General features: G+C 44.9%; 1 protein-coding gene across 1 annotated transcript in view; it reads left to right on the forward strand.

Annotated features, from left to right (window-relative positions):
- Positions 1–1834: 1834 nt before the first annotated feature.
- pdk4 (pyruvate dehydrogenase kinase, isozyme 4) overlaps positions 1835–18724 on the forward strand; it is a 56890-nt gene continuing 40000 nt past the window's right edge. The window contains exons 1-3 of the mRNA XM_068009845.1: positions 1835–2049; positions 3951–4092; positions 15201–15272. Of these exons, the coding sequence (XP_067865946.1) occupies positions 1926–2049; positions 3951–4092; positions 15201–15272 (338 nt within the window). The 5' untranslated portion in view covers positions 1835–1925. The remainder of the gene's footprint in view (positions 2050–3950; positions 4093–15200; positions 15273–18724) is intronic.

Consider the following 18724-nt stretch of genomic DNA (forward strand, 5'->3'; position numbering starts at 1 on the left):
TAAATCTATGCCCCCTCATCACTGACCTCTCTGCTATGATGAATAGACCCTTCACCTCCACTCTATCCAGGCCCCTCAAAATTTTGTACATTTCAATCAGATCTCTGTTCCAAGGAGAACAACCCCAGCCTATCTAATCTTTCCTCATAGCTGCGTTTTTCCAGTCCTGGCAACATCCTTGTAAATCTCCTCTGTACCCTCTCTAGTGCAATTACATCCTTTCTGTAATGAGGTGACCAGAACTGCACATATTACTCAAGTTGTGGCCTAACCAATGAGTTATACAGTTCCAGCATAACCTCGCTGCTCTTGCATTCTATACCTCAGCTAATAAAGGAAAAGATTCCATATGTCTTCTTAACCACCTTATCGACCTGTCCTGCTACCTTCAGGTATCTCTGGACATTCACTCCACGGTCCCTTACTTCCTCTACATGTCTCAGTATTTTCCGATTAATTGTGTATTCCTTTGCCTTGTTTGACCTCAACAAATGGATCACCTCACACTTCTCCAAGTTGAATTTTATTCGTCCCTTTTCTGCCCATCTGACCAGACTATCAATATCTTCCTGCAGCCTACTGCTATTCTCCTCGCTATCTACCACACAGCCAATCTTTGTGTCGTCTGCAAACTTCTTGTCCCCTACATTTACATCCAAATCGTTAATATACACCACAAAAAGCAGGGGATCCAATACTGAGCCCTGTGGAACGCCACTGGAAACAGCCCTCCAGTCACTAAAACAGCCATCAACAATTACCCTTTGTTTCCTGCCACTGAGCCAATTTTGTATCCACCTTGCTGCATTTCCCTGGATCCCATGGAATTTTATTTTTTTAACCAGTCTGCCATGTGGGACCTTGTCAAAAGCCTTGCTAAAATCCATGTAGACTACATCAACTGCACTACCCTCATCTATCTTCCTTGTTACTTCTTCAAAACATTTGTTGGTCAAACAAGATCTTCCCTTAACAAATCCATGCTGACTATCCTTGATTAACCTGTGCCTTTCTAAGTGACAGTTTATCTTATCTCTCAGAATAGATTCCTATAATTTGCCCACTACTGAGGTTAGACTGACTGGCCTGTAATAATTCGGTCTATGCTTCGCTCCCTTTTTAAACAGAGGTACAATGTTAGCAATTCTCCTATCCTCCAGCACCACACCTGTAGCCAGCAATGACTGGGAAATGATGGTCAGACCCTCTGCTATTTCCTCTCTTGCTTCTTTTAACAGCTGAGGATACATTTCATCTGGCCCTGGTGATTTATCAACTTTCAAGGATGCTAATCTCATTAATACTTCCTCTCTCCCTATGTTATCACATCCACTACTTCAAACTCTTCCTCCTTAATTACAATATCTGCATTGTGCCCCTGTTTTGTGAAGACAGACGCAAAGTATTTATGAAGAACCATACCAATATCTTCCACTTCTACACACAGGTTACCTTTTTGGTCTTTTATGTGCCCTACTCCCTCCTTAGTTATCCTCTTACTCTTAATATGTTGATAAAACATCTTTGGGTTCACCTTGATTTTGCTTGCCAATATTCTTTCATGTCCTCCCTTTGCTTTCCTAATTTCCTTTTTGATTTCATCCCTCCACTTTCTATACTCCTCTCGACTTTTCGTAGTATTCAGTTCTCTATTTTTGTCTTTACGCCTTCCTCCCATAGGCATGGTTGATATCACGTGATCATGTGTTGATGGGGCGACTGACCAATGGCGAAACCCTGTTCACGGTAATTCCCATTGGCTGTCCTTGGAACCAAACAGCACATTGAACACCAGAAGCTCCGCCTATCTGTCAACGGTTGTCCAATGCGATATCAGGAATTCTCATTCCCTATTTGTCGTTGGATGTGATCGGTGTCAATCACAGTGAGCAGCTCAGACTCGTGGCGGGGGTAGTTGGGGTAGGATGAAGATTGTGCGCTGGCTGTTGAAGGGCCGGGGTTCGGCCTCGGCCCCGGTGCCAAGGCAGCTTGAGCATTTCTCCAAGTTCTCGCCATCGCCGCTTTCCATGAAGCAGTTCCTGGACTTCGGTAAGAAAGCGGCTCGGGCTTGATGTGCGAAGTGGGCGGTTCCATGTCTGTACTTGCCCCGCTTCCAGGGGTGTGAGGATTCTGGCCATCAATCTGGGAGAATGCCTCCGTGCCCTGCAGCCACCCCTCTCTTGGGGCCCCCATATCTCCATTCCTTGTACTTCTCCCTCTCCCTGGGAATGTAGAGATCCTACTCCTCAGTTCGGGGGACTGTCTCCTACTGAGGTCAGTCACCTCACCTCACCTCATCTCATCTCGTCTGGATGGAGATAATCTATCCGTGCTTTCACCTGAAGGGGTTCTCTGTGCCCCTCTGTGGGGTTCCCATCCTGCGGAGGAGCCATGTCCTGTACCTAATCCTTTCAGGCTGTGGGATTGTTATATGTGTCCACCTTCATTGTAGTATCCTTGCATTCTCTAACTACCCATCTCCTGAGAGGGGATCCCTGTGAGTTCTGGGTCCTGCACCTGCCCATCTCTCAAGTGAGATGTCCCTGTGTTTTGTGACTGCACCTATCTCCAGGGTTTCATGTATCCTGCACCCACTCCTCCACAGGTGTTTGTGTGCCCTGCATCTGCCCCTGTTCCTGGAGATGAGGTCCCTGTGGTGGGGTGAGGTGGATTGATCCCTGTGCCCTTTAACTTTGTTCAGTAGCAAAAACTAATGGGAACAATGATGTACAAACTTCATTAATTGTTTTGCTTATTGATTTTTGTGAGTTTTAGCTATTTTGTAATGTTTTGATTTTTGTAGTTGCTACTGATCATAAACTTCATTGAAGTTTATTCAAAGCATGGAGAACAATCACAATCTTGTGAATTATTTTGCAACAAAAATAAGCATGGTATAAAATTAAGACAAAAAAAGATGGCCATCACCGGATGTCGTAATAGTCATAATCTTGAGTTTATTTTTGGGTATTTGGAAATTCTTGTAATTTTTTAAAGACATTGTTGCATTGTGTAAAAAATAAGTATTTTGTTGTAAAAGTAATATAAGATTGCATTGTTCATGTTGGTATGCTGACCTTGATAGGTTCTACTGTTCCTTTTCAAAGTGATGTACAACTGGTGCTCTTTGCATTCTTGGCAGTGACAGGAGCCAGATTTAGCTGAACTTAATGTTAAGCAAAAGTCAGTCCAGAGCTATTATTACAAGGAATGCATATCTCTATTGTTCTATGCAATGCCACAGCGTTAAACAGCATATGAATTTTCAAGAAGGAAAGTCTGAAGATCTTTATATGTCTTAGTTTCTGAACCATCTGGCATCATGTTCCTATCTGCTTCAAACAAACATGATCATTTTCATAGTTTAAGGATTAAAAATAAAATTCCTAGTTAAGACACTATTTAGAAGTTACCTTGGGGGCAGTGAAGCAGTTCTGTACTTAAAAGTATGTTAGTAGTTAAAAGTCAGGAAAAAAACTGAGTTATATTTTAATAGAAGCAGGAGGTAAAAACTGGTTTTCGTTCATTAAACCTTTAAAAGCCTGTTAGATTACTGAAATCAAGAGTGAAGTGATTTTAGTCCACATACACAGGTGTTTTTCGGTCTACATCTTTAATTGTGCTGGTAGTGTGAGCAGTACAGCTGGAAAAAGCTCAAGCTGCTTCATTTATTGAATGTGTCTTAATGTAGATGGGTGTTTTGTACAATACAGATTTTAGCTGTACCCAGATTTAGACGTGTTCTTGAATACGTGCATCTGCATTCTTTGATGTGTCACTGTGTGCTTGATTTAGCTTATCAATAAAATTGACTATTTTGTATAGGGCATTTTTTTCTGTTCTCCCCTGCTCCTCTTGTATTTTAAGAGAAACCTTGAATACATGACAATCTGTAGAATATTCTTGATCAAAACACTTACCGGAGACTTGAATAGTATTTTTTCTCTTAGGTTCCACAAACGGTTGTGAGAAGACATCATTTGCATTTCTACGACAAGAACTTCCAGTACGGCTTTCGAATATCATGAAGGAAATCAACCTCCTTCCTGATAATTTGCTGGGAACTCCATCTGTTCAAGTTGTTCAAAGTTGGTGAGTGATAGAAATAAATAGTATAGAAAAGTGTTTTATGAGCTCTAATTAGATTTTTGTATGCTGCCTGGAGGTTGAATTTGAATAACAATTTTTTTGTAGGAAGGACTGGCATTAGTTAGCAGTATCCTAATGTTTGATTCCTTACAGCAGGTTAATTTTTCTGGACAATTAATTGAGCTTTGCTATAAGCATAATACCTGCATTTTAATCACGTTAGTTGCTTTTCTGTTAAGATACAGTAGAGTGAAATATCATTCCCAGCACTATTTTCTGTGATTGTTTTTAAAAGGTTATTTGGGAATAGCAAAAACATCACCTCAACTCCTAAATTTTGAATTTGATAACCATTTTGTGTTGTTACATTTGAAGAAATTGCATCCCTTGTCAGTAAATTTGGTTGTTCAAGAAGTTGTTGATGTTGAATATCATGAGTATTCAAATGCTAAGGATTCTTGCTCGTTCTGTGGTAGATATAATAGGGAGTGACTTATGCTAATTTTACCATATTTCTAGAGAAGTTGATTGAAAATTGGATGTTAAAGGCATTTTTTATTTTAAATATTTTATGCTATTTTCAAAAGAGGTTAATAAAATTTAAAAGGAAAGTAAAATGTTTCAGTTGATGTATTTAGATAACCCAAAAAGTATCCAAGTTGTATTAAAGAAAAGCGTGACCTTTGTAGCTGCATTAAATGCTGAGAAACAGAAAAAGAGATGAAACTGATGGAGCCTGGCAGAGAGTGCAGAATTCTTTGTTCCGTTGGCATTGAACTTGGTGGGGAGGGTTCGGGTGAAGGGAGATTTAGAAATCCACAGAGAAAGTTTGATGCATCGGAGTATAGCATTGTGGGTAAAGACAGGCAGAATGGGATAGGAAGGGACGGAGAGTTTAACAAAAATTGTACATCAGCGAATAAGGTGATTGCAGGCCATAGAAGTTTTAAAAAAATGAAATTAAAGGTTCTTTATCTGAAAGTGTGAAGCATCTGTAATAAGTGGCACAAGTAGAGATAAATGATTTAGGTGTATATTACAGAGACATGGGCCGGGATTTTATGTTGGGCAGACGGGAGCTGGCCACTGACTGAAAAGTCGGTGGCGAACCGGCTTCCGCCTCGCCAGGTGATCTATTCTGCATTTTGCGGGTTCCCAGGCTTTAATTGTCCCAAGGTGAACTTCCACCGCTTGATGAGGAAGTCCTGCTTCATTGAGCTACTGGCCAATCAGTGGGCTGGCAGCTGTTAGTCCCAGCAGTGTCACCGGGAGCGGTGGCCACTGCTGGGACTGCAGCCCAGCCGATCGCAGAGGAGGACTTGGAGCCGGGAGTTAAGGTAAGTTTGGGTTGCCTTGCCGGGGGTAATCGGTCGAGTCCCGGCGAGGCTAGGGTGGTGGGTTGGGGGGAAAGGGGTGTGTTGGCTGCTGGGGGTGGTTTGGGTAGCGGGGCTGCCCGATGAGCAGGCCTCCCCCTCCCGCCTGGGACAATCAGCAGCTGTCTGGTTTTCCCAGGCGGCTTTTCCCGGCTCCAGGACGCCCGCTTGCCGCGCATAAAATTCACGTGGAGGCAGGGGAAAGTCATTGTGGCCACTTAAGGGTCTTGATTGGCCTGGGGTGGGCGGTCTGTTTCTCACCGCCCCCCCCCTCCTCCCCCCCCGCTACGTAAAGGACGGCAGAGGCGGGAGTGGGTCGGGAAAGCCTCCCGGACCCTCCTGCTTCATTTTACGCCACCACCCCCATCCCCCGCCACCATCCCGCTTGTTGGGGTGGCATAAAATTCCATGGTTACATGGTGATCAAGGTTGGGCAATAAATATTTCAAGATGCATAATATTTTGGAAAGACAGACACAATGGCAAAGGAGGAGAGGTAGCTCTGATAGTAAGGGATGACATAAGAATATTAGTGAGAAAGGATCTCGCCTCAGAAGATTATGAAGTAAAATCAGTGTGGGTGGAAATTGGGAATAGTGAGAATCAGAAAACGCAGGTAGGAATAGTTTATAGGCCCCCTAACAGTAGCTGTACCATTGGACAGAGCATTAAATGAGAAATTACTGGAGCTTGTTGCAAAGTCAATGTAATAATTGTGGGGGACTTTTATCTTCATATAGACTGGGACAATGAAATTGGCAGAATTGGTCTAGAAGATGAGTTTGTAGAATATTTTCCAGACAGTTGTGGAATCAACCAGGGATAAAGCTATCTTGTGTAATGAAGCAGGGTTAATTAGTAATGTTATAGTAAAAGATCCACTGGGAAATAGCGATTATAATACCATTGAACTCCGTGTTAAGTTTGAAAGTGACATACTCCAATCTTAAACAAAGTCAATTACATAGCTATGAGGGAGAACCGGCTAAGGTAAATAGACTAAACGGTATGGTGGTAAATGAACAGTGGGAAACCTATTGAAGAAACAATTGAAAATGTTCAACAAAAATACATTCCATTGAAAAATTAAAACTCAACAATAAAGACCCATCCGTGGTTCACTCAGGAAGTTAAGGATAGTATTAGATTAAAAGAGGCTTGCAATGTTGCAAAAAGGAGTAGTAAGTCTGAAGATTGTGTTTTAGAAACCAACAAAGGGCCGCCAGAAAGATGATAAGGGGAAATAATAGAATCTGAGAGCAAACCAGTGAGTAATATTAAACAGATTGTAAGAGCTTTTATAGGTATATAAAAAGGAAGAGAGTAGCTAAAGTAAACATAAGTCCATTAGAAGCACAGACAGGAGAAATTATCATGAGGAATGAGGAAATGGCAGAGGCATTGAACAAGTATTTTGTGTCTGTCTTCACAATAGAAGACACAAATTTCATACCAGAAGTAGACCGTAACCTAGGGGCTAAAAAGGAAATTAATATCAGCAGAGAAAAAGTATTGGGGAAACTTGGACTAAAATCTGACAAGTCCCTGGAATGGCCTACAGCCTAAAAGAGATAGCTGCAGAGATAGTGGATGTGCTAGCTATGATTTTTCAAAATTCCATAGATTCAGGAATGGTCCCATCAGATTGGAAGTTGGCAAATTTTCCCTCCTTTCTTGAAAAGCAGGGTAAGGAGAAAAGAGCGAACTACAGGCCAGTTAGCCTAACATCAGTCTTTAGTAAAATGCTGGAATCTATTATTAAGGAAGTCTGGTCTGGTTGCCTGGTCTGGAGGGCATTAGCTATGAGGAGAGGTTGGATAAACTCGGATTGTTTTCACTGGAACGACGGAGGTGGAGGGGCGACATGATAGAGGTTTACAAAGTTATGAGCGGCATGGACAGATTGGATAGTCCGAAGCTTTCTCCCAGGGTGGAAGAGTCAGTTACTAGGGGACATAGGTTAGAGGGGATGTGCGGGGTAAGTTCTTTACACAGAGGGTGGTGAGTGCCTGGAACTTGCTGCCAGGGGAGGTGGTGGAAGCAGGTACGATAGCGACGTTTAAGAGGCATCTTGACAAAAACATGAATAGGATGGGAATAGAGGGATACGGATCCCGGAAATGCAGAAGGTTTTAGTTTAGGCAGGCATCAAGATCGGCGCAGGCTTGGAGGGCCGAATGGCCTGTTCCTGAGCTGTACTGTTCTTTGTTTGTTAACAATGCACTTAGAAAAGCACAGAATGATTAGAACAAGTCAACACTGTTTTACTAAAGGGAAATCCTGTTTGACAAGTTTATTAGTTTTTTGAGGATGTAACTGACAGGGTAGATAAAGAGGAACCAGTAGATGTAGTATACCAGAATTTCCAAAAGGCATTTAATAAGGTGCCACACAAAAGGTTAATGGGCAAGATAAGTGCTAATGGAGTTGGGGGTAATATATTAGCATGGATAGAGGACTGGTTACCAGACAGGAGGCAATGAATGGGCATAAATGGGGCGTTTTCAAATTGGCAGGCAGTGAACAATGGAGTGCTGCAAGGATCGGTGCTGGGGCCTCAGCTATTTACACTCGATATTAATGACTTGCATGCAGAGAGAGAGAGTAATGTATCTAGGTTTGCTGATGATACAAAGGTAGGTGGAAAGATAAGCATTAGGGAGGACACTGAGAGGCTACGAAGAGATAGACAGGTTAAGTGAGTGGGCAACATGATGACAGATGGAGTATAATGTGGGGAAGTATGAAGTTATTTACTTTGGGTGTAAGAATAGAAATGCAGAATATTTTTTATGAGGTGTGAAACTTGTAAGTGCTGCTGTTCAGAGAGACTTAGGTGTGCTTGTACAAGGAATGCAGAAAGTTAGCTTACAGGTAGAACAAGCAATTAGGAAGGCAAATGGCATGTTGGCCTTTATTGCAAGGGGATTGGAGTAAAGGAATAAGGAAGTCTTGCTACAATTGCACAGGGTTTTGGTGAGACCACATCTGGAATAGTGTGTGCAGTTTTGGTCTCCATATTTAAGAAAGGATATACTTGCATTGACGGCAGTACAGCAAAGGTTCACTAAATTGGTCCCTGGGGTGAGGAGATTGTCCTGTGATAGGCTGATTAAATTGGGCCTATATTCTTTGGAGTTTAGAAGAATGGGAGGCGATTTCATTGAAACATACAAGATTCTGAAGGGGCTGGATAGGGTAGATGCTGAGGGATTGTTTTCGCTGGTTGAGGAATCTGAAACACGGGGGTACAGTCTCAGTATAAGGGGCTGATCATTTAGGACTAAGATGACAAGAAATTACGTCAGGTTGTTCTTGTGAATCGCTGGAATTCTCTACCCCAGAGGGTTAGGGATCGTTGAATGCAATAAAGGCCGGGATAGACCGATTTTTGATCTCTGAGGGAATCAAGGGATATGGCAAGCGGGCAGGATAGTGGAGTTGAAGCCTAAGATCAGCCATGATCATATTTAGTGGCGGAGCTTTCTTGATGCCATATGGTCTACTCCTGCTCGTGGGTACGTGTGTAAGTAGGACATTCCACCGTCTCAAGAAAGAGAAGTGTGAAGTGATAAATATTTTCTAGGAAGAATGAAGAGAGGCAATATGAAGGAAATGGTACCATTTTAAAGGAGCTGCACGAACAGAGAAATCTGGGGGTGTATGTACACAATTTTTTGAAGGTGGCAGGGCAAGTTGAGAGTGCTTTTTAAAGAAAAGTGTGTGGATCCTGGCCTTTATTAATAGAGAAATAGAGTACAAAGACAAGGAAGTTATGCTAAACCTTTAAAATACACACTGGTTAAGTCTCAGCTAGGGTATTGTGTTCAATCCTGTGCACTACACTTTAGAAAGGATTGCAAAACCTTGGAGCAGGTGTAGAAGAGATTTACTAGAATGGAACCAGGGATGAGGGACTGCAGTTATGTGGAGAAACGTGAGAAGCTGGCATTGTTTTTCTTGTAGCAGAGAATGTTAAGAGAAGATTTGATCAAGATGTTAAAATTCATGAATGGTTTTGTTAGAGTAAATAAGGAGAAACTGTGTCAGACCAGAGGACAGAGATTTAAGGTATTTGGCAAATAACCAAAGCTGACATGAGGAAACAATGAGACACCTGCTATAGCTCCAGTTTAAAATGACATGAGGATCTGGAATATGGTGCCCGAATTGGTGATGGAAGAAGGTTCAATAGTAGCATTCAAAAGAGAATTGGATAAATACTTAAAGGGAAATCATTTACAGGGTTATGGGGAAAGAGCAGGGGAGTGGGATTAATTGAATAACTCTCCAAAGAACCAACACCGGCACGATGGCTGAATGGCCTCCTTCTGTGCTGTATCGTTTTGTGATTCTGGTATCGTGCTGTTCACGAGAACAGGATGTTGCAAAATGCTTCACAGCCAATAATGTAATTTTGAAATATAGTCGCTTAGTGATGAAGGGAAACACCGAGGCTAATTTCTGCAAGCAAATCCAACAAACAGCAATGACACGATAATCTGTTTTAGTGGTGTTGAGGGATAACTATTAGTCAGGACACCAGGAAAATTCCCCAGCTCTTTGAATAGTGCCATGGGATCTTTTATACAAACTGAGGGACACCTTAGCTCTCGAGTACACATCTGATCTGAATGATGGTGATTTTGATTGTGTGGCACTTCCTCAGTACAGAACTAGTGTTAGTCATCAATTTGCACTCAAGTCCCTGAAGTGGGGCTTTGACTCAGACAAGAGTACTATCACTGAGCCAAGGTTAACACTATTGATGGACTATTTTAACCTGGTTGAAGAGAGCCCATCTGTCTCTCTTTTTCCGTCCCCCTCCCCGACATTCCTAATTTAATGTTGTTATACTATATTTTTGGAACTTGTAACAGAAAATTGTTGACATGGACCTGCATCTAAATAAAGAGGATTATCTCCCAGAATTGGGCATACCTCATTTTTGCTATATATTAGAAGTCAGACTCCTTTTTAAACTTGTTTTTTTTCAAAAACTAGAGCTATAGCAGGTGTCTCATTGATTTCCACAGGTTGCTGACTGTTCATCCACACTTCTCCATGAGTGGAAATTAACTGAAACTTCCCAAATTGCCTGCTGGATGAAAGCACTGTGTAGTGTAGCACTATGCCATACTAACTAGAAAGTCCCAGATTCAATTCCCAGTCTCTGCTGAGTTAGTTTGTCTTATTTGGGGAGCATTTTACAATTAATCTTAGCACTGCAAAGAGAGAGCCAAGTCAGCCTGGTTTCAAAGGGTTGGAAGGTGATATCTGCCCAGTCAGGCCTGGAAGAGAAAGGAAAACCGGAGACACAGGGGACCCTCCTCCAGCCAGAATGGAAGCTGCTGTGAGCAAGAGCAAGACCCGGAGACCTGTGTGCTTCCATTGTAATAAGGCAGGGCATTTAAAAGCTGACTGCTGGAAACTAAAGGGGAAACCGGTAGGGTTAATCAGGGCACACCTGCTCAGTGCAGACGGGGACCTGATGCAAAACATAGAACAAGCTGTGGCTTTAACTGCAGTAAGAGTGCAACCCAGGAAGCTTACTGCGGCCAGTGCAGGAAAAGGTAATAGGATTCCTGAAGGATATTAGGGTTTTGTAATTAAAGGGAAAGTAACAAACCCTCGAATGGGGCAAGCAAGCCCGTGGTGATTCTCAGGGTCACAGGGGCGACTAGATCCCCCAGAGAGTGCAGTGAACACCAAAATGGTGGTGAATGGTTCTGGAGGGCCGTGTATGCCTGTACCTGTACACCGGGTGCACCTGGAGTGCGACCTAGTTTCGGGATCAGTGACTGCAGGGATTGTCCCTAGTTTGCCTGTGGACGGGGTTGACCTGTTCCTGGGTAATGATCTGGCAGGGGTGAAGGTAGTAGCCCCCCCCACCCCTGTAGTGAAAGAAAGACCGCAGGAGGTCAGAGAGACAGGGCAGTGGCAGGAGACTGTCCCCTGCCAAGTTCCTGAATGCGTAGTGGATCAGACCATAATCAAATCAGCTTCCCAAGAGGAGACTGCATAGGCACTGCAGGCAAATGACCATGAGGTCTGCCTGACCGAGACTTTCTTTCGAAAGTCCCGGGGAGAAATATTAAGAAGGGCCCATGAGACTACAGTGGCTGTACATGCCGGTATACGAAAGACCAAAGCCCGCATAAGACAGCAGTTTGACTGGCCAAAACTCCACAAAGATGTGGTGGAGTACTGCAGGAGTTGCGACATGTGCCAGGTTTAGGGGAAACTCCATCTACAGTGAAACCTGCACCCTAAGTTCTGGACTGGTGTTGGGACTCTCCAGCAGAGGGCTGGTGACCTGTAAGGGACCCCTGCCGAGAATAAAAGGGGACAGGCAGGCACACGGCTGGCAAAAGTTTAGAAAGAGAAGGGGAAAAAGTGACCAAGAGGGCAGGTTAAAGGAAGTCCTGGAAGAATCCCGGATGAAAACCCTACTGTCCAGTCAAACAACCCCGAACAATGTGAAATGTTAGACCCCCAAATCCTCCTATGTGAATGCAGACTCTAGAAGCGCCCCTCCAGAGTTGCTAACAGTATTTACAGGAACCTGCAGAGACAAAGAGAAACCTCTAGGGGACACAGAAATCGTGAGGGTGATGCCTCACCTAGCCAAGGTGCCACAGGAGAGTGCAGCCAAGTCTGCACAAATACCTGCAGGTAGGAGCGTCCCAGAGAACAAAGGGGAGAGTAACAAAGACTCCTCCTCTACAGTCAGAGGAAAAGGGAACTGAAGTGAAAAGTCTTTGTAAAGCAGCCCTGGCCCCCCAGAACAGACCATTTTTCATAAGCTTTAAGATTGGTGAATGAATGGAAATGAATGAGAGAAATGCATGTTTTTCTTTCTGTATCTTATATTTCTCTCAAACTCTGTAATGAAATGTGCTGTTTTTCTTCAAATCGCATTTCATTTCCCTGGGTGTGGAGGTGTCAGGCAAGTCCCCCACAGTAACAGACCCCTAGACACCTTTCTCACCTGGTCGTAACACCATGTTGAAGTGCTATATAAGTGTAAGTTGTTATTGTTCTTTGAACTGTCCCAATGGTTTGGTATGAGCAGAATAGGATATCTCAGGTTCAGTTACCAGAATGTATTGGGATAGCTAATGTCAGCATGGTGTTAATAGAGACACTGCATTTGGTCTCTGTCCACTCCCGATTCTGGGTCCTGTTATCAGACAAGACACTGTCTCCTGATTACAATCCATTTGACCTTGCTGGAAAATGTTTTTATGTGGACATTCACTGAGGGTAAGATTGGGCATGGTTATGATGTCCCTCTGCAGTCCAATAACATCCCACTACCTGTGCCTAAATTTTACATTTCTGTCACATAAGTGCATTTCTAGGGGACGCATGACTTCTGCCCACCAATTATATGTGCCCTGACAGAGAATGATTGGATTTTTTTTCTGGCCTTATGATCATATGAATGCTGGAGGTTGCCCCCAAATCGTTGTCTGGTAATCCTGTCGAAATACGATTTTGCTTGGTGGTCTGTTGTGTTGAGATGTGGGCAGTCTTCACAAAGTTTTTCAAACATTGCCTTGGCTTTTTGGCCTGTGCAATCCATCCCTTTGAAAAACCTGTCACGTAAACTTAGTTTCCACCATCTTTGTTACCTGGGGCTAATGCATCCAGCATAGCAGTGACGCAAATGGATGATAATATGCGAGTGGATGTTGTTCCCTAGTTTGCGTTTAACCCCTTCAATATGCCTGCTCATATATGAACACGGTGGAGCATGATTCTGAGCAATTTCCTGCTGAAAGGTGCCGGAGCAGTGGATGGAAAATCTAGGCCTTACTGCGGAGGCTTGCATGACTGATGCAGATGGAGCTGCAGTAGTTGGTACCCCCAGCAACAAACAGAGACTCTGATGTGATGGTTTATGACCTGAAAAGGTAGCCCCCTGGAGAGAGAGGAGAGATCAAGCTAACGCTTTCAGAACGCAGTCCAGTCAGAGGCTGTGGAAAGAGATCCAACCAAACAGGGAGAAGCCCTGCTGCTATTTCTGCACTTCAACTTGCTGCAGCAGGGAACTGCAAGCGACTACCACTTTCAGTCTGAAGTCTTAACCACCAGAAATTTACAACACCTCAACAAGTTCAAGACTACAAACAACCAGACCTGCATCTTAAAAGAGACTGACCTACTTAGAAGATTCAACAGGTTTACTGTAAACCACGAATACCTACCTCATGTTGAACTGCATCCAACCCTTTTCTCTCTATCTGTCAAACCTGTATGAGTGAATATGTGTGTGTGTGTGAGTGAGGTTGCGACCATTTTGAGAATTATGTAGAAATAGGTTTTCTCATGGTGATCTTTTGTTAAACCGATCATTTGTCTGTTTATTTGACCCTAGAAGACATTCCGGGACTAACTTTTCATTTTTAACAGAACACAATTGCAGTCAGTTGGGAGGCGCACATTGGAATCAAAAGGCCTGCTACCCGACCCGAACCCAACAGGACCCGATGACGTGTCGGGTTCGGGTTGGGTCGCTCCTCCGGCTCCGGCTTTTGGGCTGGGCCAGGTTGGGTCGGGTCTGGGTCGGACACACACAGGAAGTCTTGCATTTTGCTTTGCTGGAGTGGAGAGTGTAAAAGTTTTAAAAAAACTTACCTGAGCTGGAGTCCGTGACGTCAAGGAGGGAGACTCTGAGTCTGCGCAGTGAGCGTCTCAATGACGTCATCACGCTCACGCTGCAGCTTCCTTAATCCATCCATCCAAAAGCGGTACAGTGAGTACACTATGGAATCGAGGTAGGTAACCATTCCGGTGGTCGGGTCGGGCGCGGGAAAAAGTGGAGGGACTCTGGCCCGGGTCCGATGTGGTTCTGTTGGGTTCGGGTCGGGTTTTTATTTCCTGACTTGAGCAGGCCTTTATTGGGAACCACCCATACCTCTTTCAACCTGTCCGTAACGGGGGAATATTTCTTGGGCAATCATTTGCTGTAATATGGGCTAGTTTTAGGAAATTTGTTCCTTGTTGCTTCCCAGCATTCTTTGTGGAAAAGTTTTTAATGCTGCTAGCAATTGATATTTTTTCCTTGCCTTTGCCTAGTTTTTATGGCAAATCATCTACAAAAGTAAAACAGGTCCTGAGTAGTATGTAAAAGTGAGTTAGTATTCAGATGGTGAAAGAAATTCTTCTGTATAAAGCAAACATTTGACTAAGCATTGTTTTTGATTTGAATGCAGTATTAATAGTTGCATATGGTAGTGTAGTGATTATGTTACTTTACTAATAAGGCAGAGACCTGAACTACTAATCCAGGGAATTTGAGTTCAAACCACATCATGGTGGTTTGGGAATTTATATTCAGTTGAAAAATTCAGGAAATAAAAACCTAGTATCTGCCTGATTATGTGACTCCAGTCCCACACTCTCTTAACTGCCCAACTGCCCTGTTCACATCACCATCTCGACAACTAAGGATGAATGAAGAATGCTGAACCCAGCACCCATATCTTAAGAATGAACTAAAGAAAATAATAATACTTGCATTCTACTTCTGATCTGGAGTCTGGACTAGAAATTGGACACTGCTCGATAACGATCAAGAGTTTGAGGAACAGCATTCTAAGCAGGTATTACGAAAATATCATTGGTATATCAAACCTTTTTTAATTCACCATTTACTGCAGGTATTGCTTCTTGTACATTTTAGATGAAATAACACTGTTTTTTCTCCCCTTTGTTTTTTTTCCTCTTTAGGTATGTGCAAAGTCTCACCGATATTCTGGAGTTCTTGGATAAAAGTCCTGATAATTACAGAGTTTTGTCAGAGTAAGCTGCATTATAATTTTAGTATACTTTTTAAAATCCTAATCTGTTTCTCGAAATTCACTTGTGTTTTCAATAACATTTATGAGTATACAACTGAGGATATTATAATAGCTGGAAAGTAGTGAGTCAGCAAACTTTCCCTTTTATGTTTAAAAGTAAGATTCTTTTTGGAACATCCAGCCTCTCTCATTTGTTAGCTATAAATGCTCAATGGGTTGCAACTGGTTTCAAATACATAGAAAGCTCCTATGTCAGGCTATATATTTGGTACAATTCATGTGTCAACATTTACTTGCAAAACTAGTTACACCTACAGTTGATGCTTTGTTGGGCTTTTACTATGTTCAAATACTTATAACATAATTTTACATCCAAAAAGCCATTACTGGTACAGTTGTTACGATCCCATTAGGGATCATTAACTTTTAAAAAGAGCAAGTCGAATTCATAGTTATTACTGAAATAATTACGCCACAAGATTTCATGTTTTAAACAAAAAAAACTTTACTGTACAAGAGTTAAACTTAGCAAAACACGACAAATTTCACATTACTACTTGAGACATTTATATTTTAAGCTTAAAATCTTCACAACATGAAGACGTTTTCTTTAAACTCTAAATCTTAACAGAACACTCCTGTTTGGCTAAAATAAAAGCAAAATATTGCCGAAATCTGAAATAAAAACAAGAAATGCTGGAAATACTCAGTGGGTCTGCCAGCATCTGTGGAGAGAGAAGCAGAGTTAACATTTCAGGTCAGTGACCTTTCATCAGAATCCAGTGCTGATGAAAGGTCATTGACCTGAAACGTTAATTCTGCTTCTCTTTCCACAGATACCGCCTGACCTGCTGAGTATTTCCAGCATTTCTAGCTTTTGCTCCTGTTTGGCTTTTCTTTCCACCCCAAGAATTCCCTCTACATGTTACAGGATTTTGGTGGTTTGTTCACTTCTCCTAGGACCAATCCAAAGCGTATGACAGCTCTTGGGAATTCACTTTGGTTTCCTTAATTTCACAGCTGTCTTCCAAGGTTTGAGATTTCCTGGGGATTCTCCCTCTAGCTTCAGTTAGGCAAATCCTCCAGTTCACCTTCAACACCTCACACTTCTGGATTTCCCAGCTTGAGCACAGGCCTGCCTCAAAAGAGAAACAGCCCTGGTTCCTGATGACCTCTTTGTTCCTGAGTCCAGCTGCTCCCAAAACCAACAGCTTTTCCAAAATCCGACGGCTCCTTCTCTCCTTCCTCCTCCTCCTCCACTCCCCCTCCATTCTCCCTCAAATCCTCCTCTTCCTCCTCCTCCTCCTCCTCCTTCTACTCTTTCCCCTTCATTCCTTCTCCTTCTACTCTTTCCCCTTCATTCCTTCTCCTCCTCCTCTTTCCCCCTTCCCCTTCATTCCTCTTTCCCCCTTCCCCCTTCATTCCTCCTTCCCCTCTTTCCCCCTTCATTCCTCCTTCCCCTCTTTCCCCCTTCATTCCTCCTCCTCCTCCCCCTCCTCCTCTTTCCCCCTTCATTCCTCCTCCCCCTCCTCCTCTTTCCCCCTTCATTCCTCCTCCCCCTCCTCCTCTTTCCCCCTTCATTCCTCCTCCCCCTCCTCCTCTTTCCCCCTTCATTCCTCCTCCCCCTCCTCCTCTTTCCCCCTTCATTCCTCCTCCTCCTCCCCCTCCTCCTCTTTCCCCCTTCATTCCTCCTCCTCCTCCCCCTCCTCCTCTTTCCCCCTTCATTCCTCCTCCTCCTCCTCCACCTCTTTCTCACTTCATTCCTCCTCCACCTCCCCCTCTTTCCCCCATTCCTCCTCCACCTCCCCCTCTTTCCCCCATTCCTCCTCCACCTCCCCCTCTTTCCCCCATTCCTCCTCCACCTCCCCCTCTTTCCCCCATTCCTCCTCCACCTCCCCCTCTTTCCCCCATTCCTCCTCCACCTCCCCCTCTTTCCCCCATTCCTCCTCCACCTCCCCCTCTTTCCCCCATTCCTCCTCCACCTCCCCCTCTTTCCCCCATTCCTCCTCCACCTCCCCCTCTTTTCCCCCATTCCTCCTCCACCTCCTCCTCTTTCCCCCATTCCTCCTCCACCTCCCCCTCTTTCCCCCATTCCTCCTCCACCTCCCCCTCTTTCCCCCATTCCTCCTCCACCTCCCCCTCTTTCCCCCATTCCTCCTCCACCTCCCCCTCTTTCCCCCATTCCTCCTCCACCTCCCCCTCTTTCCCCCATTCCTCCTCCACCTCCTCCTCTTTCCCCCATTCCTCCTCCACCTCCTCCTCTTTCCCCCATTCCTCCTCCACCTCCTCCTCTTTCCCCCATTCCTCCTCCACCTCCTCCTCTTTCCCCCATTCCTCCTCCACCTCCTCCTCTTTCCCCCATTCCTCCTCCACCTCCTCCTCTTTCCCCCATTCCTCCTCCACCTCCTCCTCTTTCCCCCATTCCTCCTCCACCTCCTCCTCTTTCCCCCATTCCTCCTCCACCTCCTCCTCTTTCCCCCATTCCTCCTCCACCTCCTCCTCTTTCCCCCATTCCTCCTCCACCTCCTCCTCTTTCCCCCATTCCTCCTCCACCTCCTCCTCTTTCCCCCTTCATTCCTCCTCCACCTCCTCCTCTTTCCCCCTTCATTCCTCCTCCACCTCCTCCTCTTTCCCCCTTCATTCCTCCTCCACCTCCTCCTCTTTCCCCCTTCATTCCTCCTCCTCCTCCTCCTCTTTCCCCCTCCATGCCTACTTCTCCTCCTCCTCTTTCCCCCTCCATGCCTACTTCTCCTCCTCCCCCTCCTCCTCTTTCCCCCTTCATTCCTCCTCCTACTCCTCCTCCTCCTCTTTCCCCCTTCATTCCTCCTCCTCCTCCTCCTCCCCCTCCTCCTCTTTCCCCCTTCATTCCTCCTCCTCCCTCCTCCTCTTTCCCCCTTCATTCCTCCTCCTCCCCCTCCTCCTCTTTCCCCCTTCATTCCTCCTCCTCCCCCTCCTCCTCTTTCCCCCTTCATTCCTCCTCCTCCCCTTTCCCCCTTCATTCCTCCTCCTCCCCTCCTCCTCCTCCCCTCCTCCTCCTCCTCCCCTCCTCCTCTTTCCCCCTTCATTCCTCCTCCTCCTCCTCCCCCTCCTCCTCTTTCCCCCTTCATTCCTCCTCCTCATCCTCCTCCTCCCCTCCTCCTCCTCCCCCTCCTCCTCTTTCCCCCTTCATTCCTCCTCCTCCTCCTCCCCCTCCTCCTCTTTCCCCCTTCATTCCTCCTCCTCCTCCTCCTCCTCCTTTCCCCCTTCATTCCTCCTCCTCCCCCTCCTCCTCTTTCCCCCTTCATTCCTCCTCCTCCTCCTCCTCCCCCTTCATTCCTCCTCCCCCTCCCCCTCCTCCTCCTCCCCCTCCTCCTCCTCCCCCTCCTCCTCCTCCCCCTCCTCCTCCTCCCCCTCCTCCTCCTCCCCCTCCTCCTCCTCCCCCTCCTCCTCCTCCCCCTCCTCCTCCTCCCCCTC

The sequence above is a fragment of the Heterodontus francisci genome, chromosome 2 (assembly GCF_036365525.1).
Source record: "Heterodontus francisci isolate sHetFra1 chromosome 2, sHetFra1.hap1, whole genome shotgun sequence".
In the NCBI taxonomy this organism is placed as follows: domain Eukaryota; kingdom Metazoa; phylum Chordata; class Chondrichthyes; order Heterodontiformes; family Heterodontidae; genus Heterodontus; species Heterodontus francisci.